The 20978-nt window shown below is 36.2% G+C and overlaps 1 protein-coding gene across 1 annotated transcript in view; it reads left to right on the top strand.

Annotated features, from left to right (window-relative positions):
• The window catches only part of CUBN (cubilin), a 224919-nt gene that overhangs the window by 19008 nt on the left and 184933 nt on the right, over positions 1 to 20978 (top strand). The window contains exons 12-19 of the mRNA XM_036226882.1: positions 236 to 422; positions 1644 to 1756; positions 4419 to 4653; positions 6769 to 6950; positions 8543 to 8705; positions 9775 to 9962; positions 19656 to 19800; positions 20029 to 20207. Of these exons, the coding sequence (XP_036082775.1) occupies positions 236 to 422; positions 1644 to 1756; positions 4419 to 4653; positions 6769 to 6950; positions 8543 to 8705; positions 9775 to 9962; positions 19656 to 19800; positions 20029 to 20207 (1392 nt within the window). The remainder of the gene's footprint in view (positions 1 to 235; positions 423 to 1643; positions 1757 to 4418; positions 4654 to 6768; positions 6951 to 8542; positions 8706 to 9774; positions 9963 to 19655; positions 19801 to 20028; positions 20208 to 20978) is intronic.

Consider the following 20978-nt stretch of genomic DNA (forward strand, 5'->3'; position numbering starts at 1 on the left):
CTCTCAGTGATTTACAAAGCAGTAAAACAAAGACTAAAGTTTGATCTAAATAAATCCAACTAATACTTAGCAATCACCATTTAAATGAATTAACACAACGTAGGCTCCTGGAGGATGCTTGTGGCCCACCTCCTGCTACATACATCACATAGCACCACTGCTCTTTACTATTTGGGTTGATTTGTGTTTATTGTGTATCCATTTGTTTTATGGCATTATGTTTTTTCTTTCCTAGGAAACAGTCTCTGGTTATCTTTGTAAGTGCGAGCCAGGTTGGGCTGGTGTCAACTGCACAGAAAACATCGACGAGTGCCTGAGCAACCCCTGTTTGAATGGGGGAACTTGTGTCGATGGCATCAATGCCTTCAGTTGTGAATGCACACGTTTCTGGACTGGACTTCTTTGTCAGACTGCCCAGCAAGGTACACTCAGCATTTCTTATACCACAGATGCTCACAGCTTAAAAGTGTCGTCCTTTAATGAGTCCTATTGCCGATTCTCTACTGAGCCTACTTTTTTTTTGTCCACTTGCTCAATGCTTAGAATTAAGTCTTTCTTTACAGAAATTGTATAGAATTCACAAGGTAAATATATATATATATATATATATATATATATATATATATAAAATATATATATAAAATCTCAATTTGAGCCAAAAGAACCTTTTCTTCAAGAGAAAAAATTGAAATCGTATTTGCCGTTTTCATTACATCCACTCAGAAAGCAAAATATGCTAAGGTAGTTTTCTAGGAGAGAGTTTTTTCCTAAAGCACCCAGTGAATTTCCCTAGAATATTTCATTTAATTATGTCACTCTCCTGCTCTAGAATATAGTGTTTCACTATTGCCGGTTGAATAAAGATTGGAACTGTTTTTCAATTATATTCTATAATCAGGCCTCACCTTATCCAGCTAAACTTATTTTTCACTAGTTCTTTAAAAATAATCCCTACAAGCCAGAATCCTTCCTTACCGCCTGACCCCATGTGCCTCCGTGAATATTTCTCCTGTGTTCCTTTATCCCAGATATTTCTTCCCCTAAAGCTCTCCAAATTCCTTCTTTGCTTCCCATCCAAATGTATGGACCCTTAGGAGTACTTCACATTCAGCCTCCTCCATAAAACCTCTTCTGACCACTCTACCCCTCGCTTATTACTCCTGACTCTGAATCAGCACATTTACTGAGACTTTACTATGTGTTTAGCACTGTGGGAGATCCTGTGGAGAAATAAGAAAACATAAAATACAGTCTCCACATATTATCTGCTTAGCTTCTGACTGAGGAGACAAGACGAATACAACATGGGAGAGAAGAGACAAGGACTAAAGATAAGAACTAAACTGTGTTGGGTCAAGTCAGGTATCACAGGGGCGGAGAGAATGGGAGCCAGAGAGAACACAAAGAGGCAGGGAAGCTTATGGCAGAGGTGAGGAGACATCAACTGAACTTTGAACGAGAGGTGGGATTTGGGTGGGTGTCAAAGACAAAGGGGAACAGGAAGAAGACACAACGGCAGGGCTTTTGTCTCCAACATTATTTATTTAGACTTTCTAAATACTTCAGCCGCAGGGTTAGAGTTGCCTAGGCTCTTCCTTTTGGGGGTTTCTGAGAAGCATAGCTGACCTTCTCTTCCTCTGCAGTGTGTGGAGGGTCCCTCTCGGGGTCGAATGGGAGCTTTAGCTACCAGGGCCCTGATGTTGGTTATGTTCAGAACGTGAACTGCTTCTGGGTTATCCGCACTGAAGAAGGAAAGGTGAGTGGTGTCTCCTGTGCCACGTGTGTTGCATTTATGCACACGAATATGCAATTTGTGTATATATTGCATGAAGTATACAGAGCGATAATTCATGTCACAGAGTGAGGACTTAGTAAGTGTCAGGCTCTGGGCTAGATATTTTACATACTTTTCTCTAACCTTACATTAACTCTTTGAAATAATTAAGAGTATCATCATTTTATAGATGAGATAATGGAAACGAAGAGAAGCTAAGTAATTAAAACACACACACACACACACACACACACACACACACACACACACACACACACACACACTTCTTAGCAGGTAATTGGACCAGTCGAATTTTAGTCAAGTTTGGTTCTAAAGTCCATGGTTTGTCTAGTATAGATGATTCTCTACATGGGTTGGACAACTATAAGCCAATGATTTGTAAAGTCATGTTTTTACTGAGACAGTAGTGTTTGATAATGACCACTTGATTATGTTGACTATTGTGCAAAAATGGGAACCGCTATTAAGATTATTTCTTATCAGTGTCTTCTCTGGGCTACTGCATGTGTCAATGTGCTGTGCTAATTGCTCCTCATAGATTATATCATTATATTTTAACTCTCATAACTCTAAAACATAAGAATTATCATCCTCATTTTACATATCAGGACATGGAGCCTACGGCAGCTGAGAAATTTGTCCAGGGCATGTGGTTTGTAAGTGGCTGCAGTGACTGGATCCCGGGCCGTTCAAAACCAGTGACTATGAACCTCTTTATGAACAATCTTCAAATTAGGATCTGAGCCTAAGGCTTTTAGTGCTTTTATCCCCAATATTAATCATTCACCTTTTCCAAATACTTATTTCTCAACCAACTTGTGGACTCCTTGAAATAAAGTCGCATATCTGAATAGATAAGGTTTTCCCTTGCAGTCCATATTAATGTTTTCCAGCAAGCTAATGTACCAGGTCGGAAAACATTTTTCCCTTGAGAAAGGAGGGCTCTTTGGGGCCCGGTAACCCCACAATAGAAAAAACTTCAAAATTAATTTCCTACTGGGTATGTTAATTTCCTTCCTTCCATTTAGTCTTCATGAATTCTGTTTCCTGACATTGAAAACATTTTTTTCAAGAAAAAATTATTTTGTGAAAAATTTTGTGCTTTCATTATCAATTTGTAAGAAAATTCATTCTGTTTTTCTTGATTATTGTGATTTTCTATCTTTTTATCCCCAACACAGCTTATATAAAATAAAGGAGATTATGTACAAATTGGGATAGTTCAATTCATGAACAATTTATTTGATTTTCATTGAAATTGCTTCAAGGGCAAACATGATGTAAAAATACCCTAGCATAGAATTTTAAAAATGTCCCAATATCCTTTTTCATTAGTTGAATGCTTTGAGGCTTTGGATCATAATGAAAATTAAATTCCACAGCCTTCTTTTGGTTATTTGGCTGTTTTAAATGAGGTTGACGCTACAAAATCTTTTATGTATAATTAACTATCTTACTCTATTTGTCTGTACATTCTAACATTTTAACTTGGAGACACATTTTTGTCTTTATTCTCTCCTCATATGCTCAGAACTCTTCATACCACCTTTCCCCATTCTTCACTCTTATTACTCATCTGTTAATGATATGCAACCACTAAAGACTCGCAAAATTCACACATGCCTACACTCTGCCTACTCAGTCCACACCTGAGGCTGCCAGTCTGGGCTGCGCATCAGTAGCTTGCTGAGAGGTTCAGAGACCCCTAAGGAATCAGCCTCTCTGGGGTCAGTGTTGAACATCTCTGTTTCTGCTACAGGTTATTTGGGGGATCAAGGTATAAATTCTTGTGAGTGGTAAATTAGTTAAATTTAATTCAAGGTAGATTTTTCAAATGTCCAGTGTATTTTACTGATTTGAAAGAATTGTCAACTATACATTTGAAGTAACTTTGTTTAACGGACTTAATGATATAATGGCAGCTAAGTAAATCTAGTTCATTAGCCCTTTGAATACAGCACAAAGGATATACAGTTTCTGTTATCCTAGTTGAATAGTTCTACAGATCTGTGCCCTTCAAAACTTATTAAGAACCGTAGACTATGTTTTAGTGCGCACACACATACAGACATACACATACACAAAATAGACTAACACACATACACACACATCCCAAAAAAACCTCTAGGCGGTATTAGATATATCCATTACATTGATTGTGGTGATGGTATTACATGTGTTTGCGTATGTCCAAGCTCATCAAATTGTACACATTAAATATGTGCAGTTCTTTGTATATCAATTATACCTTAATAAAGCTGTTAAAAATCTAACTAACATTAGATTTTTTGTGGCTGTTTTTTGTTTTTGGAGGTCTATTAAAAAATATAATTAAGATTTTGGTACAGTTGATTTCTGGGAGGGAAAGGTGGAATTTTATCTCATATCCAAAAAAAAAACCAGACTGTCAATATATTTGATATTAGTTGAAGTTCAGTCTCAGCAGTTTTTAATGCAAGTCATTTAATAAGTAGAATTTCCATATGTGTTTGTGGATAATTAGGAAATTATAGGTATATCTCTTGAAAGTGACTCACTACATATGCCTCCTAATGAGTGGGAGAAGTCCTTTAGAATTAACACGGAAATGAAAAATAACGTATTGCGGCCTTTATGCTTTTAGGTGCTGCGAATCACTTTCCCGTTCTTGGACCTGCAGTCAGCGAACAGTTGCCCAGACGAGTTTCTGCAGATTCACGACGGAGATTCCTCTGCAGCGCTTTCGCTCGGGAGGTTCTGTGGCTCTAGCGCCCCGGGCCAGCTCCTCAGCAGTGACAACGCGCTCTACTTCCATTTCCACTCTGAAGTTTTGAGGAGAGGGAGAGGCTTCATGATAAGATGGGAAACACAGCAACCGGGTGAGTGCGAACGGACAGAAAAGTAAAGAAAATCTCGAAGTTATTAAAAAAAACACCTTTTCGTTTTTTAGCCAACTTTTGGTTAATGTTTGGAGATTTACTACATTTATATATCTTTATAATTATTTTTGAATCAAGTAAATCTATAATGAATTTGTGCTTGATTTTGTGCTCAGAAATAACAAAATGTGGATGAAATGGAAGAGATTAAAAAACGTGAGCCTTCATAGGTCCCATATGAAATTGCCGAACACCATATTTATAAACCCCACTAGTGAATTGCTGCAGGAATGTCATCGAAGACACTGTCCACGCCTTCACTCGGTGCTCCTCATCTTAAGGACCATTCGATAATTTTTTTTTTGTGGCTGTTTTTTGTTTTTGGAGATCTATTAAATTTTTTTTTTTTTTTTTTTTTTTTACTGTGAAAATTTTTAAATGTAGAAAGAACAGTATACCAAACCTCTAATCTGTTTACTGATAAATCTGTGAATCTATTTCTGGAATTTATTTTTAATATTGGTCCAGTTTACCGTTCTCGTGCCATATTGGCTTAATTACTGACGCTTGAAATCTGGTGGTGTACATCCTCTAATTTTGTTCTTTTAAAAAATGCTAGCGCCTTCACATTAGAATCAATTTGTTAATCCCACCCGCTGAATCTGCTGGGATTTTGTTGGCATTGCATCGAATCTGTAATCAACTTGAGAAGAAATGACTTCTTAAAAATATTGACCCTGCCAACCCACGAACATGGACTCTCTCTGTATTTATTTAGTTCTCTTTTAATTTATCTTAGCAATGGTTTATAGATTGTGGAGTTTACTTATTCCATATCATTTGCTAGTTCTTTTCCTAGATATTTGATGTTTTGTGTTATGTTAAATGACATTCTGTTTCTAAGATTTCATTTTCCATTTATTAGTATATTTGTGTCTTATATGAATGAGGTTGAACATCTTTTCATATGTATAAAGGGCATTTGAATTTTTTTCAGTGAACTCTGTTTATGTCTCCATTTCTTTTAGAAGCTCTTCATATAGTAGGAATGTTATTAACTTTGTATTTTATATTAAACATTTTTCCTAGTTCGCCATTAACATTTCACTTTTCTTATGGTGTTTAATTTTTTTACCCATAGGATAATGTTTTGAGTACTAAGTTTTGATAAAGTCTTTATCTGAGCAACTGAGATGTTTTTTCATTAGGAACAGTTAGAATCATAAACTAAGTTGTGTCACTTTTTGCCTTGGCAGCAGAATTTTTGTTTGAATAACCTGCATAGCTATGCAAATCTCATAATTTGCATGTCTGAAATGCCATTTATTTTTTTTCTAATTTATATTTACTGCGGTCTAGATTTTTATTTAGCATTTTTATTTTTCCATTTTGCGGTAGCACTTCTCATAAGCCACCACAGGTTTTTTTGTTAAATAAATGTGGACATTAATAAAGAAAAGATTCTTACAGTCATTGATATGCAGCTTTAAGGGCTGGTGGGGCGTAATGGAGAAGGTGGTGGAGTATGTGTCTGAAGGCCTGGCCTAGTCCCTCACTTGCTTCATTCCTGGGCAAGTGGCTCAACCATCATAGAAGAAATTTGAATTTATTCACTTATAAAATGAATGTTTTGACTATATCATAGTGTTAAGAAACCTTCTGAAATGAAAATTATGTAGTGCTATTATGTGTAACTATTTTAATGTATAAAATGATCTGATTTGTAGAAAGACATAGAAGCCGATTGAAGTTTCAAAATTTTGAAATAATTAATGTACAGAATGAATCTCCCTCAAAGTGAAAAAAAAAATCTATTGTCCCATTATTCATTTCTCAGGCAGTTCAGCACTGTCCTTTAAATCATATCTCACATTAAGATAGCTGATAAGCATAGAGCTCAACATATGGGTGATTCATTTATTTGTCAATTGCTACTTCTAGATTTATAACGTTATCAAGCTGGAAAACCGAAGGTCTTGTTTAATTTATGAGGGCGTCCAAAACTATACATAGTTATTTAAATGAAGCTCGGCCTCTCAGAGCAAAGGCTGTGATCATTCTTCATAAATTATTGCTTGTTTACAAATGTAAAGTTATTTTTTCTTCCTATTTTAGAGTGTGGAGGTGTCCTGACTGGTACTTATGGTTCTATCAAGTCTCCGGGATATCCGGGAAACTATCCCCCTGGAAGAGATTGTGTGTGGAAAGTCATTACCCGTCCTGGCCTTCTGATAACATTTAGTTTTGGGACCCTGAATCTAGAGCACCACGATGACTGCAGTAAAGATTATCTCGAGGTAAACAATTGTGTTTAGATAGAACTTATCATGATGTGATTAGAACTCAGGGAACTATGGTTTGGTGATGCTCATGGATGACCACGATTAATTAGCAATAGTTGGATGTATTTTTTAGTAGACAGCCAATGTCTAAATCTTACTAAGTCCTTATTCTTAATAAATGTGCCCGCTTGTTACTTCTTCTGGGTTCCATTTGAATCTGGGAATGAGACCACCTTACTGAAATATATTGATAATTGTCATTGGGAGGAGAGGAGTCAGCCTGTGTTCCTCCTTCTTACCTTCAGTAAATGATTAAAATATAGAAGAAGGAAAAAGGCTGTTATATTCAAATGCCATATGCATATAGGTATAGAAAATATTTTGCTCTCCATTTGTAGACTAAAAAGATCATTGAGACGGTTGAGTTTTTATGTTTTTTTTTTTTAATCTTATCACTGTAAATCTCAGTACCTCTCATAGTAGTGATAAAAGACAATCTACTTTTCCAAGTTCCTTAGAAAAGAATGAAATGCTATGGAAGTATTCATAAAGGAGAGAAGGGTATGGCCGTCAAACAGGGATGTCCACATGTTAAAGTCATTAATAATTTAGCAGTTGTAATGGATTTGAAACTTTTGGGAATGACTGCACGATCTGCCTCTTCCTGGACAATTTCATCTACATAATCTTTTAAATATTGACATTAAAGTGAATTTTCTTGGAATTAGTTTTCAATAAATCCCATGAAATTAAAATTACAAGCATTTTTTTTTCCAGTCCTACATATTAATTTGGGTACACATATATTAGAAAGTATCACTCACTCCGACAATAGTGAAATGCCTCTCATTTCTCTGCAAGCTACAATATTGCAAGGAATGAGTTAAATTTAGGAATCAAGTATTGCTGCCCTATAACTCTGCTGCCAATAAAAAAGTAATTTGAATACAATTGGATACAGTTGGTCACATTAAAAGATTATTTAGTCCATTGATCCCTCAATGTTTTATGTAGTACAGAATTTGTAATTATAATAAAATTATTGAATGGTTAACATGATTATTTAATAGATTAAAACAATTAAAAAAGAATTTCTAAGGTCACATTTTTATTGTTGTGGTACTTAATTACTATTAAAGTTGCACTTTTAAAATTTATTAAGCTATGTTTCTATTGTGTCTAATCTGACTTACCTTTTCCACCTCTGATTCTCCCAAATACCTAGACCAAGATGTAAATCAATAGACATTGCTGGCATTCAATCTTTTCTTTTTCTGGATTATTGGGAATTCATAATTGCAAAACAAATATCTGGGGTGGGGAAGCCTAGGAAAGAAAACGTTGAAATTCGTTACATCATGAGAAAAATTCAAAGTATGTTTCTTTAGTCTCCGAACTGACATGCAGACACCAATAAGGCATCAGGAGTGCTGGGAGACGGAGCCCACCCTTTGTGGAACCCCAATCTTGTGTCAGATGCATATGTAAATGAAAATCTCTCAGAGCCATTACTTTCAAATGACTGGTTTTCTGAAATCAAGGTACGAGATGATTTGGTTTGCTAATATCTGCCCGTTAGAGTTTAATGAGTCATTTTTCTGTTTAAGATTCGAGATGGTCCTTTGTACCAGGACCCCGTTCTTGTGGAATTCTGCAGCACTATCTCTGCACCACCATTTCAGACCTCAGGTCCCTTTGCCAGGATTCATTTCCACTCCGACAACCAGATGAATGACCAAGGCTTCCATATCACCTACTTAACAACCCCTTGTAAGTAAACTGATCATTGTAAGCTTAATATGAATGTGAAGTTCAGTGTTATGCTTATATCTGGGTTATTTTTTACTTTCTTAGACTTGTATCTTTCTTAACATGTATTTCGAAACATTTCTCTTATAATTACAGATTTTTTCTTTATCTTCCCAATGCTCTACTATTAATGTTATAGTACCCCTCGATCCCTAAATTAGCAGATCCACATTATGGTGGATAAGTGTGAGGCACCTAAAATTCAATAATTCAGACATCTGTTCTCTACCTGTTACTCAGTGTTTTGTTATGAGAGAGGTTAGTCATGAGAGAAATGCAGTCTTTCTTAAAATTTGTCAGGTTTTATAGCTATTATTCCTTTAATTTGCATTTATATCTTAAAACAAACCAACAAGCCAACAAAAAACAATGAAACGCTCTATGATTTTTATTTTAGGGGTTTATTTTATTTTATTCTAAACAGACATCACTGTGCATTGGTGAGAATTCACAGGAAAAATACCGTTTAGGTCTCAAGATCAGGGAAAATAACAATGAACATCTTTTCACTGGTCCTCTTTCTCCATTTCCTTTGGCTTCGGGCTGAATCTGCCGCAGATCTTTTGTAATTTGTGTTGTCCATATTGTGCGCATATTGACTTTCCCCTCACCACATCTTACTGTTCTGTATTTATTATTCCTTTAATCTGATTCATTTTTATAGTTATATATTTTATGTTGTTACATTTATTTCATAAAGTGCCTCAGATTTTTTTTTTTCTTTTTGGAATGAAGGAGATTATAAAAGCATTTTAAAAGCAATTCATAGAGAAGGATGTTAGATTGGAAGTTAGTCACACATCTCTACACCTGTTTCTTTAGGCACTCCATGGGTGTCCCACAAACACACACCAAACTGGAAATCTTATAATTAGATAAGAAATATAAATATATAAGGCTGTACAAGGTGAATAAAGTGGATATATGTTTGCATGTGTATGTGTATGGTTTTAAAAATTTTATCTAATGCCTGGGAGCCAGAGGACTAGCCATCCATGTGACCTTTCCCTTCTCCTCCTGTTCTCTTCAGTGAACCCGCGTTGTGGAGGAAACTACACAGACCCAGAGGGTCTTTTCTCCCTTGACTTGTCTGGACCTTTCTCTCGCATCATTCAGTGTGTCTACATTGTACAGCAGCCCTTGGGAGAACAAATACAGGTCAACTTCACTAGCGTGGAGCTGGAAGGCCAGAGCAGCTATCTTCACACTCACATTGAGGTAACTTTTACTATTTGGTGGCCCTTAGGTGGTTTTCAGAGTTTTTCTGTTCTGGAAAGCAGTGGTCTTCATTTGGTTGTTGAGCCAGCAGCATCCAGGTCAGTTGGATGATCTGAGTGTTAGAAATGTAATTCTGTACCTTATTCTCAACTAACCGAACCAGGACCTCTATGGGTAGGCTCAGCAATCTGTTTTAACAGGCCCTCCAGATAATTCTGTAGCAGGCTAGCATCTGAAAACAACTTCCACACAAGAGTATGGAAGAATTTGCCAAAAAAAGATCTATGGGTGGTGAGATGGGAGATTGGTAATGGAATAGTGAAGGACAAAAATGAAAAAAGGCACTAGAAACTCATGATAATGCTAAATTAAAGCTATTAAACTGAGCCCTGATAACTAAGGTGACTGCCAGTAGGTAAGACTAATAGGATACAGATTTCTGAGATTGTTCAGGACAATATTATAGGTGAGAGAACTCAACTGGAGAAGTAAAAGGATTTGCCAGGGCGAGCCAGCTAGTCAGTGGCAGAGAGTTAAGTTAAAGCATTGAATAATTCTTGTTTAAAAGCTAACTCTTGTTTAGATTTTTTTTCTTCTTCTTTGGTTCTGCTTACTCTCATTCAGAAAACTTCAATTCTGATTTAAGTGTGCGTAATGGTTTTAACAAGAATATCTGAAAGAAAAAGGCAGTTTTTGTTTGCCTGGCCTAGTATTTCTTTTTGCTTAATTATTGGTGAAGCCACAAATTAAAGTGCTGAACAAGAGAAACAAAACAGTTTTTGTTGAGCGCAGTCATTTTATATAAATTCAGAGAGGCAGTGACAATTTTGTTTGCTGATGATACTTCATTTTCCCAGGAAAAACTTATATAACCTCTTGCCCTCTTCCCTCCTTGACATGTATGTAGAGAAAGGAAACAGAATTTTAGCACAAGATCTGGACTTAGCTAAAGAATGATACCACAGCAATACATTTTTTGGAATTCAGAGATTTTTATCTCAGAAGTGAGGTGAATGTGCATCTTCATTCAATTTATGTTTTCTAGCGTCTCTCATAAAGTACATTAAAGTTTTATACTATAGAGCAATTTTAGACATTTTTATGGAAATAAAAATTAAATTTCCAACATTCTTTTTTTTTTTTTTTTTTTTTTTACTTTGAGAACAGTAAAATTAGCTCACATTTAGAGAATGTTTACTATGCACCAGGTGCTCCTCTAAGGCTTCAAAATACTGTAATATATTAAGATAGACAACAATTGCTGTCTTCTTACTGCCTCTTAGATACGGTACATGCTTTACATAAGTTAATTCATTGAATTTTCACAATAACCATTATTATTCCTATTTTGATAGTAGGAAACTGAGGCCCAGAGAAGTCGTTACATGCTCATGGTTGCACGTCTGAGGAGCCGTGGAGCCGAGCATCAAATTCAGTAGTTCCAACTCTTGCCTTGAGCTTATCGGTTCAGAAACAGCCAATGAGACCCTTCTTTCATGGTTGGCCATCAAAGTGTCAATATTCTGATGTTCCCATACAGACGCTCGAAGTATTCATCAAATTTCCCTCAAGGGTTGTTGATGAAAAAATGAAATAACTTTATTATTAGAAAGACAGGTCATATATAGTAAGTTGAATAATTGAATGGACTTTTCTATTATATCCTTAGCCATCTTAAAGGAATACAACCAATTGATTTGTAGAATTTTAACACCATCAAGGACCTCAGAGGTCATCTAATCTAAATCCTTAATTTTGCAAATGAGGAGATTGAGGTCACAAATGTCAGATTCTAGTTGTTGTCACACAGGATTTAGATGAACCTACATTGGATTCTAGGTAGACATATATTGAGTTAGATAAAAGTTCTTTGCCATTAAATCAGATCTTATCGATTGAGGAAATTTATGAACTAAGCTCATTTTTAAAAATGTACATCCACCTTTTTTTCAAGTCCTTTAGTCAGTGAGCATGGACAGAAGTGGTACTGGAACCAAATGCAGACAGCATTTTATATGACTCAGTATATCGTCCTCCACAACAATAGTTTCATTTTTAAAAGATATACCCCAAAAGCAAATTGTTTAAGCAAAGGGATTTAAAAAAATGGTATTTCAGATAGATTGGTGGTTTAAAAGAGAGACTTTGCCATTTACTAACTCTGTTTACAAGAGAGACCACCAAAAAAGAAAGAATGTAGAACAGAGAGGGATTTCTATAGACATGTGAAAGAATGATAATAAGGAATTTTCTTTTGAGTGTGACTAGATGCACTTCTAAGAATCTCAGATCTCATTCTGTGGTTCTGGTCTTGTTACCACGTGACTATATCCTTTAAATGAAGATTAAGATAGCATTGCCTAGTGCATCTCTTTTATGTGTAGTGTGGTTTTGAAAGACTTCTGCTCAGTAAGAGAGCTCCATAATAATTTATTTGAGAATCAAATTTAACGTAAAAAGATAATAAATGTGGTATTGCTCAGACCCAGTGTAGCATATCTTTCATTTTCATTTTCTTTCAACAAGAAGCACACATTTATGTATTAATTCTTGAATGTATATATTTCTCTCGACTGGATTTTCTACTGCTAGAAGCACATTCATTGCCCATGGGTGGTGCGATGTGGCTGGTAACGGAAGAGTGAGTGCAGCAGGAACAGATCAACTGTTAGTTCATCTATTTTTGTCTAAGAGAGCTTTTAAATTGTATAGAGCAGTTCAATGAATGTGACAGAAGCATCCTTCTAGAATAAAAAGCAGGACCCCTCATTAATATTTCATAAGTGATTGAAGCCATCACTGAGTGGAGACCTCTGAGTGAAAGGCACATAAGGTAGTAATGAAAGTTTAATTTTTAATTCCAGAGAATCCAAGTAGTGGGTTGAATAGTAATTTCAGAAGCCTATATAATGCTAAGGATGGGCTTGAAACGAGATGAGGAAGGAAATGAATAGAGTCGTTCACTCCACCAAATCTCCTTGACTAATATCATCCGTCTCCCACCCTGCCAAGACTTTGGGGGAGTAAAAAGGAAACACCAGGAGGAAGACCGATGAGAGGAGGAGAAGGAGTAGTACTTCCTGAGGCAACAGGAGAGCTGCTGGAGAAGTTCTTTCTGAGAGGTGGAAAGCAAACAGAAATAAATAGCGTAGAAATTTGAAAACTGTAATTAATAAGATAAGCAGAAGTAAGTATCACTAAATTTGGTTTCTGAAAAATAGAGAGTGCCTACCTATTCTATAAATGTCATTAAGTGACAGATTAATCATATTTTAGACCTCTTGCCAATCCCAGAAAGTTCACAAAGAAGCAATTGTACACACATCTCTTTATAATGCGATACAATGAAAAATTATTGATAAAAAAAATCTAAAATGTCCAACTACTTGGAAAGCTATAAACGCTCTCCTAATTAATTACTGGATTAAAGAAGGAAGTAGAAAATGAAATGAAAGACAATGTAAAAAATAAAGAGAAAATGCTATATATTGAAACCTGTGAGACATGATGAAATGCAACTTGCAGGTAAAATCTTTAAGATTTTAAGGAAAGAGACACAAAATTGAGAAAGACAAGAGTACAAGCTGCAACACTGAAGACTGATCTCTCTGAACCTTTATCATCTCCTCCCCCTCTCTCCTTCCCTCTCCTCCCCTCCTCCACCACTCCCAGGGGCCCCACACAGCATTCCCTTCTCCAGTGGTCTAGAGAAGAATTCAGATTTACAAAGGACTTCCTTTCAAGCTTTGTTAGGCATCGAAGCTATTCAGCTCCAGCCTTAGGAGGGAGGGCTGGACTTGGTCTGCCTGAAGGTACTCTTTACCCTCAAGGGGCCCGTGCTGGTCAGTCTCATGGCTGTGAGTCACGGAATAGTTATTAAGGGTAAAAATCCAAATGGCAGGGAAAGAATAAGGCCTTTGACAACTGAAGCTGGAATGTAGCTGCAGCAAACACACCAGAGCGGCCGAGGAGTATTGTTTTCTAGTGAAATACGATATTCTATCGTTTGCATTCTGTAGCATCCTGGATTTGAGTTTCTGGTAGAGGCTGGAAACATTTGATTAGTTTCTTAGCCCTGTTGTTGTCAACACAGTTTTCCCGCAATTGCCCAGCCATCCTGGTACTGTTTTATAAAGTGATAAAGGATGCCATTGCTCAGGTGAAATTTATTGTCTATTTTTATCTATTTTGCTGTAATATTTAAGAAAAGACCAGACTTAAAACAGGAGTTTGTTTAGAAAGTGTAGACAAATTGTAGCACTTTGATTTTCTTTGAATACAAGACTCATGATGCGAAGCTGAAGCCACTCATAAGGATCGTGCTTCTTCAGAAAGTTGTGATTTTTAAGAGGTCATCTGTGAACCACGCACAATTAATGAAGATTTCCTATAAGGCAAAATGTTGACATAGTGGGGGCCAAGAAGAAGACTGAGATGAGAGAACCACCCAGTTTTGATTCTGTTCTGTACGATAGATCCTTCCTGTGTGAAAGGAGTCGTGTGCTCACGTGGAGACCACGAACCTGGTGGAACATGGGAGATGGAGAGCAGTGAGCGAGAGGAAGAGGCCAGGGAAAGGGCATCACTCAGTCAACGATGCTGCGGTCTCTTAGGACAAGCCGAGAGGAGGGCTGGTACTCTCTCACGTAAACGAAAACAATATTGCGTGGATACATGATAAAGAGCTTCAGCTCTCTCTTTCACTGAGGGCCAGATATTTAACATCGGTCAGGCTCAGTTTCCTTGTCTGTGATAGGGATAGTAATCTTACTTCTCAGTAATAATACGGTTCTAGTCTCAGTAATAATACTCGTCTCAGGAGAATTAAAAGAGGTCATTCATTCATTAATCTACTCCTTCTTAATTATGCATCAAACAACTTAGCTGGCAGGCACTGCACTAGGGGATGGGCATGTAAGATAGACAGACAGTGAACAAGCGAGCACAAGGCTCCATAATTTCAAGGTGGGAAAAGTATCATGAAGAGAAGAAACATGACTAAGAGTAATAAGACTACTGACCTTAATTGAATAGTCAGAGGTAGCTCCCCGGAGGATGTCACATTTTGAGTCTGAAGATGAGAAGGAGCTAGCAATGCAAAGAGCCAAGAGGAGGATTCTAGGTCAGAGGTGCCAACATAGCCTTAGAGACTGAACTGAGAAAATAAACAAAAATGAACTTGGCAAACTCAAAGAATTACACTGGAATCACAAAGGAGAGGAAGCTAGAAGCAAGAGTTAGGCAGAAGCTAGATCGAGCAACGGTGAGGGCATGCTTAGGACAGTGCCCGGCACACCAGTGAGCCGTTACTTGACGTTCACATGTGATTCTTCTGATGACGATGATGGGCAGGAGAAGGCGACATCCTGGAGTTCGCAGTCGCATAAGAACATACTTCTAAGTAAAACTAAACAAATATTCCTGATCATAAAAAAGCAGACTTTAAAAAGAAATCATAAAAAGTAAGTTTATTGATAGAGATATTAGAAGGGGCACTAAAAAGCTTTAAAATTTCATGAGGCATAAAAAATTCTTTAAAATTTTAACAATAAAGTCATGAACCATAGTGACGAATAATAAAGGATAATAACCTAGGAAAATAATTTTTAGTCCCCATGTAGCTCTGTCATCTCTTATGCCCTCACCCTGTATTCTCTCCTTTGGAGGGGGGCCACATCCACTTTCCTGTGCAGCCAGATAAACCCACGGCTGGTTTCCAGGATCAAGGGGCGTTTCGACCTGAAGCTCGCTTCACAAGAAGCCACATGCTAAAGACTACTGTTTTCAGCTCTTGATTGAGTCAAGCCCAAGTACCAGTATGCTTGGTTTGCTGTGAATTAAAATTTAATGCTCAAATAGATTTTTTTATATCGTTATATAAAAACAAATCCGGATACCTAGCAGATACAAACAGATGAACACATGCATTAAGATGTGGCTTTGGAACCTGGTCCATGACAGATGTTAAAGCTCACTACTGACTGGGCTCTAGATCTCACATTTAAAATTTCAGATAAACTGTGGTTTTTGGCCCAGTTAATTTTAGCTCTTGTCGCGGGCTAAAAATCATGGGTCACAGATTACATATTGAGTCTTTGGGCCTGCAACAACTAGTGTTTGTTAGACGAATAAGGCAACCAATGAGAAATCTGGGCCTGGTTCGCAGAACACTAGAATATCGAATTTTTTTTTTCTCATTTCTTTGCATATATGATCCACTATAAAGAATGAAATTGGCGTGATGCCTCTGCCAGTGACCATAACATGGCTTCGCCTGCTTTCTTGAGGAAAAAACCCTTGTTAATACAAACCGGATTCAAATATGAGTCATCCTCCTCTGGATTATGTTGCAATAATAGTCAATAACAATAAAACATTTTAAAAAGTCTCAAAAAGAATATCTGTGGCTTACAACAATGTACATTTATTCCTTGCCCATGTTAATGTGTTGCTTCAGAGTCAGTAGTAGCTCTGCTGATCTGTCCCCTGTTTAGTCAGTCCCTGGCCCCCTGGCTCCTGGTCTTGTGAGTGGAGCAGGTAAGAGGTGATTGAATCATGCAATGACTCCCAAAGCTTCTTCTTGGAGATTATTGGTATGTTACTTCTGCTCACATTCTGTTGGGCAGAGCAACTCAAGCCCACAGTCAGCGGGAAGGATAAGTATTAATTCTCTGTGGCGAGGACTCGCAAGTTGCTCAGCAATGAGCAAGGGAGTAAAACAGTCTATCCCACTGCACAAGCGCAAAGCAAAGAGGGTTTGTTTTCTTTGGTCAGTGTGGGGGTGTGGGGGAGGGTGTTGCAAATTCATAAGCCCTAGAATATTGAATGTGAGATGTGCCACAAAAGTATTTGGGGTCACTTTAGAGCATTTAATGAATTTTATTTGAATGTCTTTTTCAAAGAGGTTGCAGTTAAGGTATTGCCATGTCTAAGATCCAGGGAGAATACAGGCTTTCAGAATTAATAAGGCTTCATTTTCACAGAGAGAGAGAAACCAGCCAAAATCAATTGTACCTCTAGGTTTAGGGCCCTGGAGCACTCTAAGTTCCTCTGCAAACATTTGGACTGCAGCTGCCTTTCTCCTTGCTAATGCCCTTGAATTTCATTAGTGAGGCCCAGGGGAATGGCCCAATTTAGCCAGCTCTGATGCTATTTGGCTGTTTTTCTTCCTCCTTGTCATCTTCTAATGGGCAAAATAGAAAAGAGAGACTACTATCTTAGGAGAAGGGAATGATACCCTGGAGGATTAGAGAGCAGGAAGATAACTTGCTCTGTGCTTCATGCTTTCTGGTTTCTAAGGACTGTTGTATGTCTGCATCTGTAACAAAAATTCAACCATCATACCCTGCCTTAAAAATGAACGGATCAATAAGTATGCGTCTGTGTTTAAGTGCTAAAAAGAACACAAAATTTCCTATTTCTTCAGAGATTTTCTATTTGTCAAGCGTGACATTGAGCATACCTTTATGACAGTATGCAAAAAATTTGTCTTAAGCTTATAGAAGGGAACTTGTTTGGTGAGTCATTGGAGAAGCATGTGCTTTTAATGTCTGTGTAAGACTATCATATGGCTGTACCATGATTTATTTAATCACCCTTGTATTATTAGCCATTGGAAATGTTTTCAATTCTTGTTGTCATAGAGCATACTTTGATGTGAATCCTTCGCCTGTATCTAGAATGATTTCCTTACAATAGAGTTAGAAGTGGAGTTATATGGTCTGAAACTATAAACATTTTGAAGACTCTTGATACATACTGGCAAATTTTTTTCTAGAAATTTATACAAGTTAAGAATGGGAATAACTGTTACTATATCCTCCCAGCCTCCCCGCCCCCTCCTGCCTCCCAGCTTTGAGTATCATATTTTCAAAACTTTCCCTTTTCTACACATTCCCTTTGCCTTGGATAATCCTTTAAATCTCAGCTGAAAGGTTATTTTTGCTAAAAAATATTCTATAGCCTTCTGTATGGGTTCAGAGTTTTGAGTTAAGCCAAGGGTTCTCCACACTTTAAGACCTTTCTATGTAACCCTTTCACTTTTCTGAAATGAAATTCATAGATGATATAACATCACTACCCACATTATATAAAAATATATGAAGTATACATATAAGATTTAGAAGAAAACAATTCAAAAAATATATTTATTTTAGTATGTTAAAAGCCTGGGCAAGCTGCACTTTTAGATAAAGTGAAATAGTAAGCCGTTTGCTCCCTGAATTATTAGGAATGCCACGCTACAAACACTGGCTGACATGGCTGTGCAGGTGGGTGACAGATTTTCTGAAATGGCGACTAACTCTTGGCAGATTTCCAGGAGGAAAAAAAAGAACTTGCAATTTACTCTCTACTTGTAATCCTGGAAAATTCAGGATATATCATAATTGAGCAAATATATTTTGTATTTAGTATGAAAAATAGAGCTAGATTTCACATTTAGTAACAGAAGTGTCAGTAATGTGGATGTCACACAGGATATTGGAGAATTCCCGTTGTGTGTGGCAATCTCACATTTCAGTGTATCTTTAGTATCTTTAGTCCCTAGCCACTAAATGCCTAAAAATGGAAAGAATTTATTTTTCTAGAACTGTGTTTAGGATTTTTATATCTATATTAATAGGTGAGATCAATCTATAGTTTTCATTTGCATTATCTATGTTAGGATTTGGTAAGATGATTCTGAGAAAAATCAGTTGGGAATTGTTCCCTATTTTTGAGTGCTTTAGAACAAACTGTATATGGAAATTATCTGTTCCTTAAAAGTTTAAAGTAACTTATCAGGTACAACATCTGGGATTTTTTGTAGAGGAGGTAATTATTAGATAATATTTTCAATTTTATCTATGGCTGATTGTCTATTCAAATTTTATTGTTCTTAAGAGAATTTCAGTAATTTATATGTTTTGTGGAAATAATCATTTAAAACATTTAACAATATCACCATGAAGTTCTGCATAGAATTATCATATTGCACAGATCCCTCAGTGTCACCTTCGTGCCACCTTTGTCATTTTAAATGTCATATATTTGTGCTTATTTTCTTTTCTCTTTATTTTCTTTTACCTTTATTGCCAAAGATATGTCTTTTACATCCCCATTCCCTAACCTGCCATGAAAAACAGTTCTTGAATATATTTATCAATTCTACTATCTTTTGTATTTTATTTCTGGTTTTACTTTTATTTTTACTTTGTTATTTCTCATCTTAATACTTTCTTTTAATTTTTAAGTTGACTCTCAGAGTCTCCTGGTCTCTCTTTTTTTTTATGTACTTTTCTGTTTTTCTTTCAATAATGAAAGCAGTTTAGTCTATGACTTCTTTTGATTACAGATGTGACTAAAACTTGCATATTTTGATATGTTGTCTTCTCACATTTTTTATTTTCTAAATAGTCCAAAATTGTTCATTTATTTCCTCTTTGATATTATGGAAATTACTAGGAAAACATTTTTAAAATTCTTATACTTTCGGATTTTTTAACTTAAGATTTTGTTATCAATATTTAGTGTTATCTCATTGTGTAGAAAATGACCCATTGACTACTTTCAAATATAATGTAAGTATGTAACCCAAATTAGATTCTAACTCATTTTGAATCTGCCATTTTCTCCTCTCCAAATAATGCCACCGCTGCCAAGGTAATTTTGTTGATTGAGACTATAGTAGATCCATTTTATTTTTCTCTTTAGGTTAGAGATGGTGTAACCTTACTTGGAAAAGTCAGTGGCAATGAGATGCTCTCTCCCATCACATCCATTACTAATAATATCTGGATCAGGCTTAGATTGGATGCTTCTGTTGCAAGAGCTAGTTTCAGAGCTGTTTATCAAGTTGGTAAGAAACACATGTCTTAATTTTTAAATGTCTAAAATTCCCTGATTGTAACACTTTAATTTCTGGAAATAATTTAGTCATTTTGTACCCATAAGTGGCAAGGAAAAAAATTCTAATAGCAATGTCACATTTCATTACATCCTTGTGCGTAATTAGATTTAGCAATAACATTAAGGACAAGGATTATTTCTTTCCGAATGAACACTGCTATCATTTTTATATTTACAGCCTGTGGAGGTGAATTAACTGGAGAAGGGGTCATTCGCTCGCCCCTCTATCCAAATGTGTATCCAGGAGAAAGGATCTGTAGGTGGACCATCCACCAGCCCCAAAGCCAGGTAGTTCTTCTGAACTTCACTGGCTTTGAAACTGGAGGTCCTACCCTCTGTGATACAGACTATGTTGAGGTAAGCGTAAAATAAATTTGACTATTTGTATTTGATCGTATATTATAAAAAATACTGTGTCATGCTGTCTTCAGATCAGTTACATGAAGCAAAACTAGTTTGTACAGACCACTATCACTTGTGAATATAGATATAAAAATCCTCAACTACTAACTAACTAAAATCTGCAGGATATAAAGAGAATTATACATCATAACCAAGTGGAATTTAGCTCATAAAATGCAAGGTTGGTATACATCCAAAAATCGGTTAATGTAAATGAAATAAAGAATAAAGCCACATGATTACCTCAATAGATACTGAAAAAGCACTTGACAAAGCCTAATACCTTTTTATGATAAAAACATTCAACAAACTAAGAATAGAAGGGAACTTTTCTAATCTGCTAAAGAGCATCTGTAAAACAAACAAACAAACAAACAAACAAACAAACACCTCACAGCTAACATTATTTTAAATGCTGAAACATTAAATGGTCAGTAAAAAGACAATATTCTATTCGATGTTATGCTGGAAATTCTAGCTAGTGCAATTAAGCAAGGAAAGGTAATAAAATGCACCCAGAATGAAAAAGAAGGAGTTAAACTATTTATTCACAGATAATATGATCTTGTATATAGAAAAATCATAAGAAACATACACACACAATATTAGAAGTAATAAACAAATTCAGCAAGTTGCAGGATATGAGATCAAAATAGAAAAGTCATTTCTTTTTCTATTCCTTGGGCAATGAAGAATTGGAAAATGAAATCAAGGAAACAATTCTAC

The sequence above is a fragment of the Rousettus aegyptiacus genome, unplaced genomic scaffold (genome assembly GCF_014176215.1).
Source record: "Rousettus aegyptiacus isolate mRouAeg1 unplaced genomic scaffold, mRouAeg1.p scaffold_m13_p_10, whole genome shotgun sequence".
NCBI lineage: Eukaryota > Metazoa > Chordata > Mammalia > Chiroptera > Pteropodidae > Rousettus > Rousettus aegyptiacus.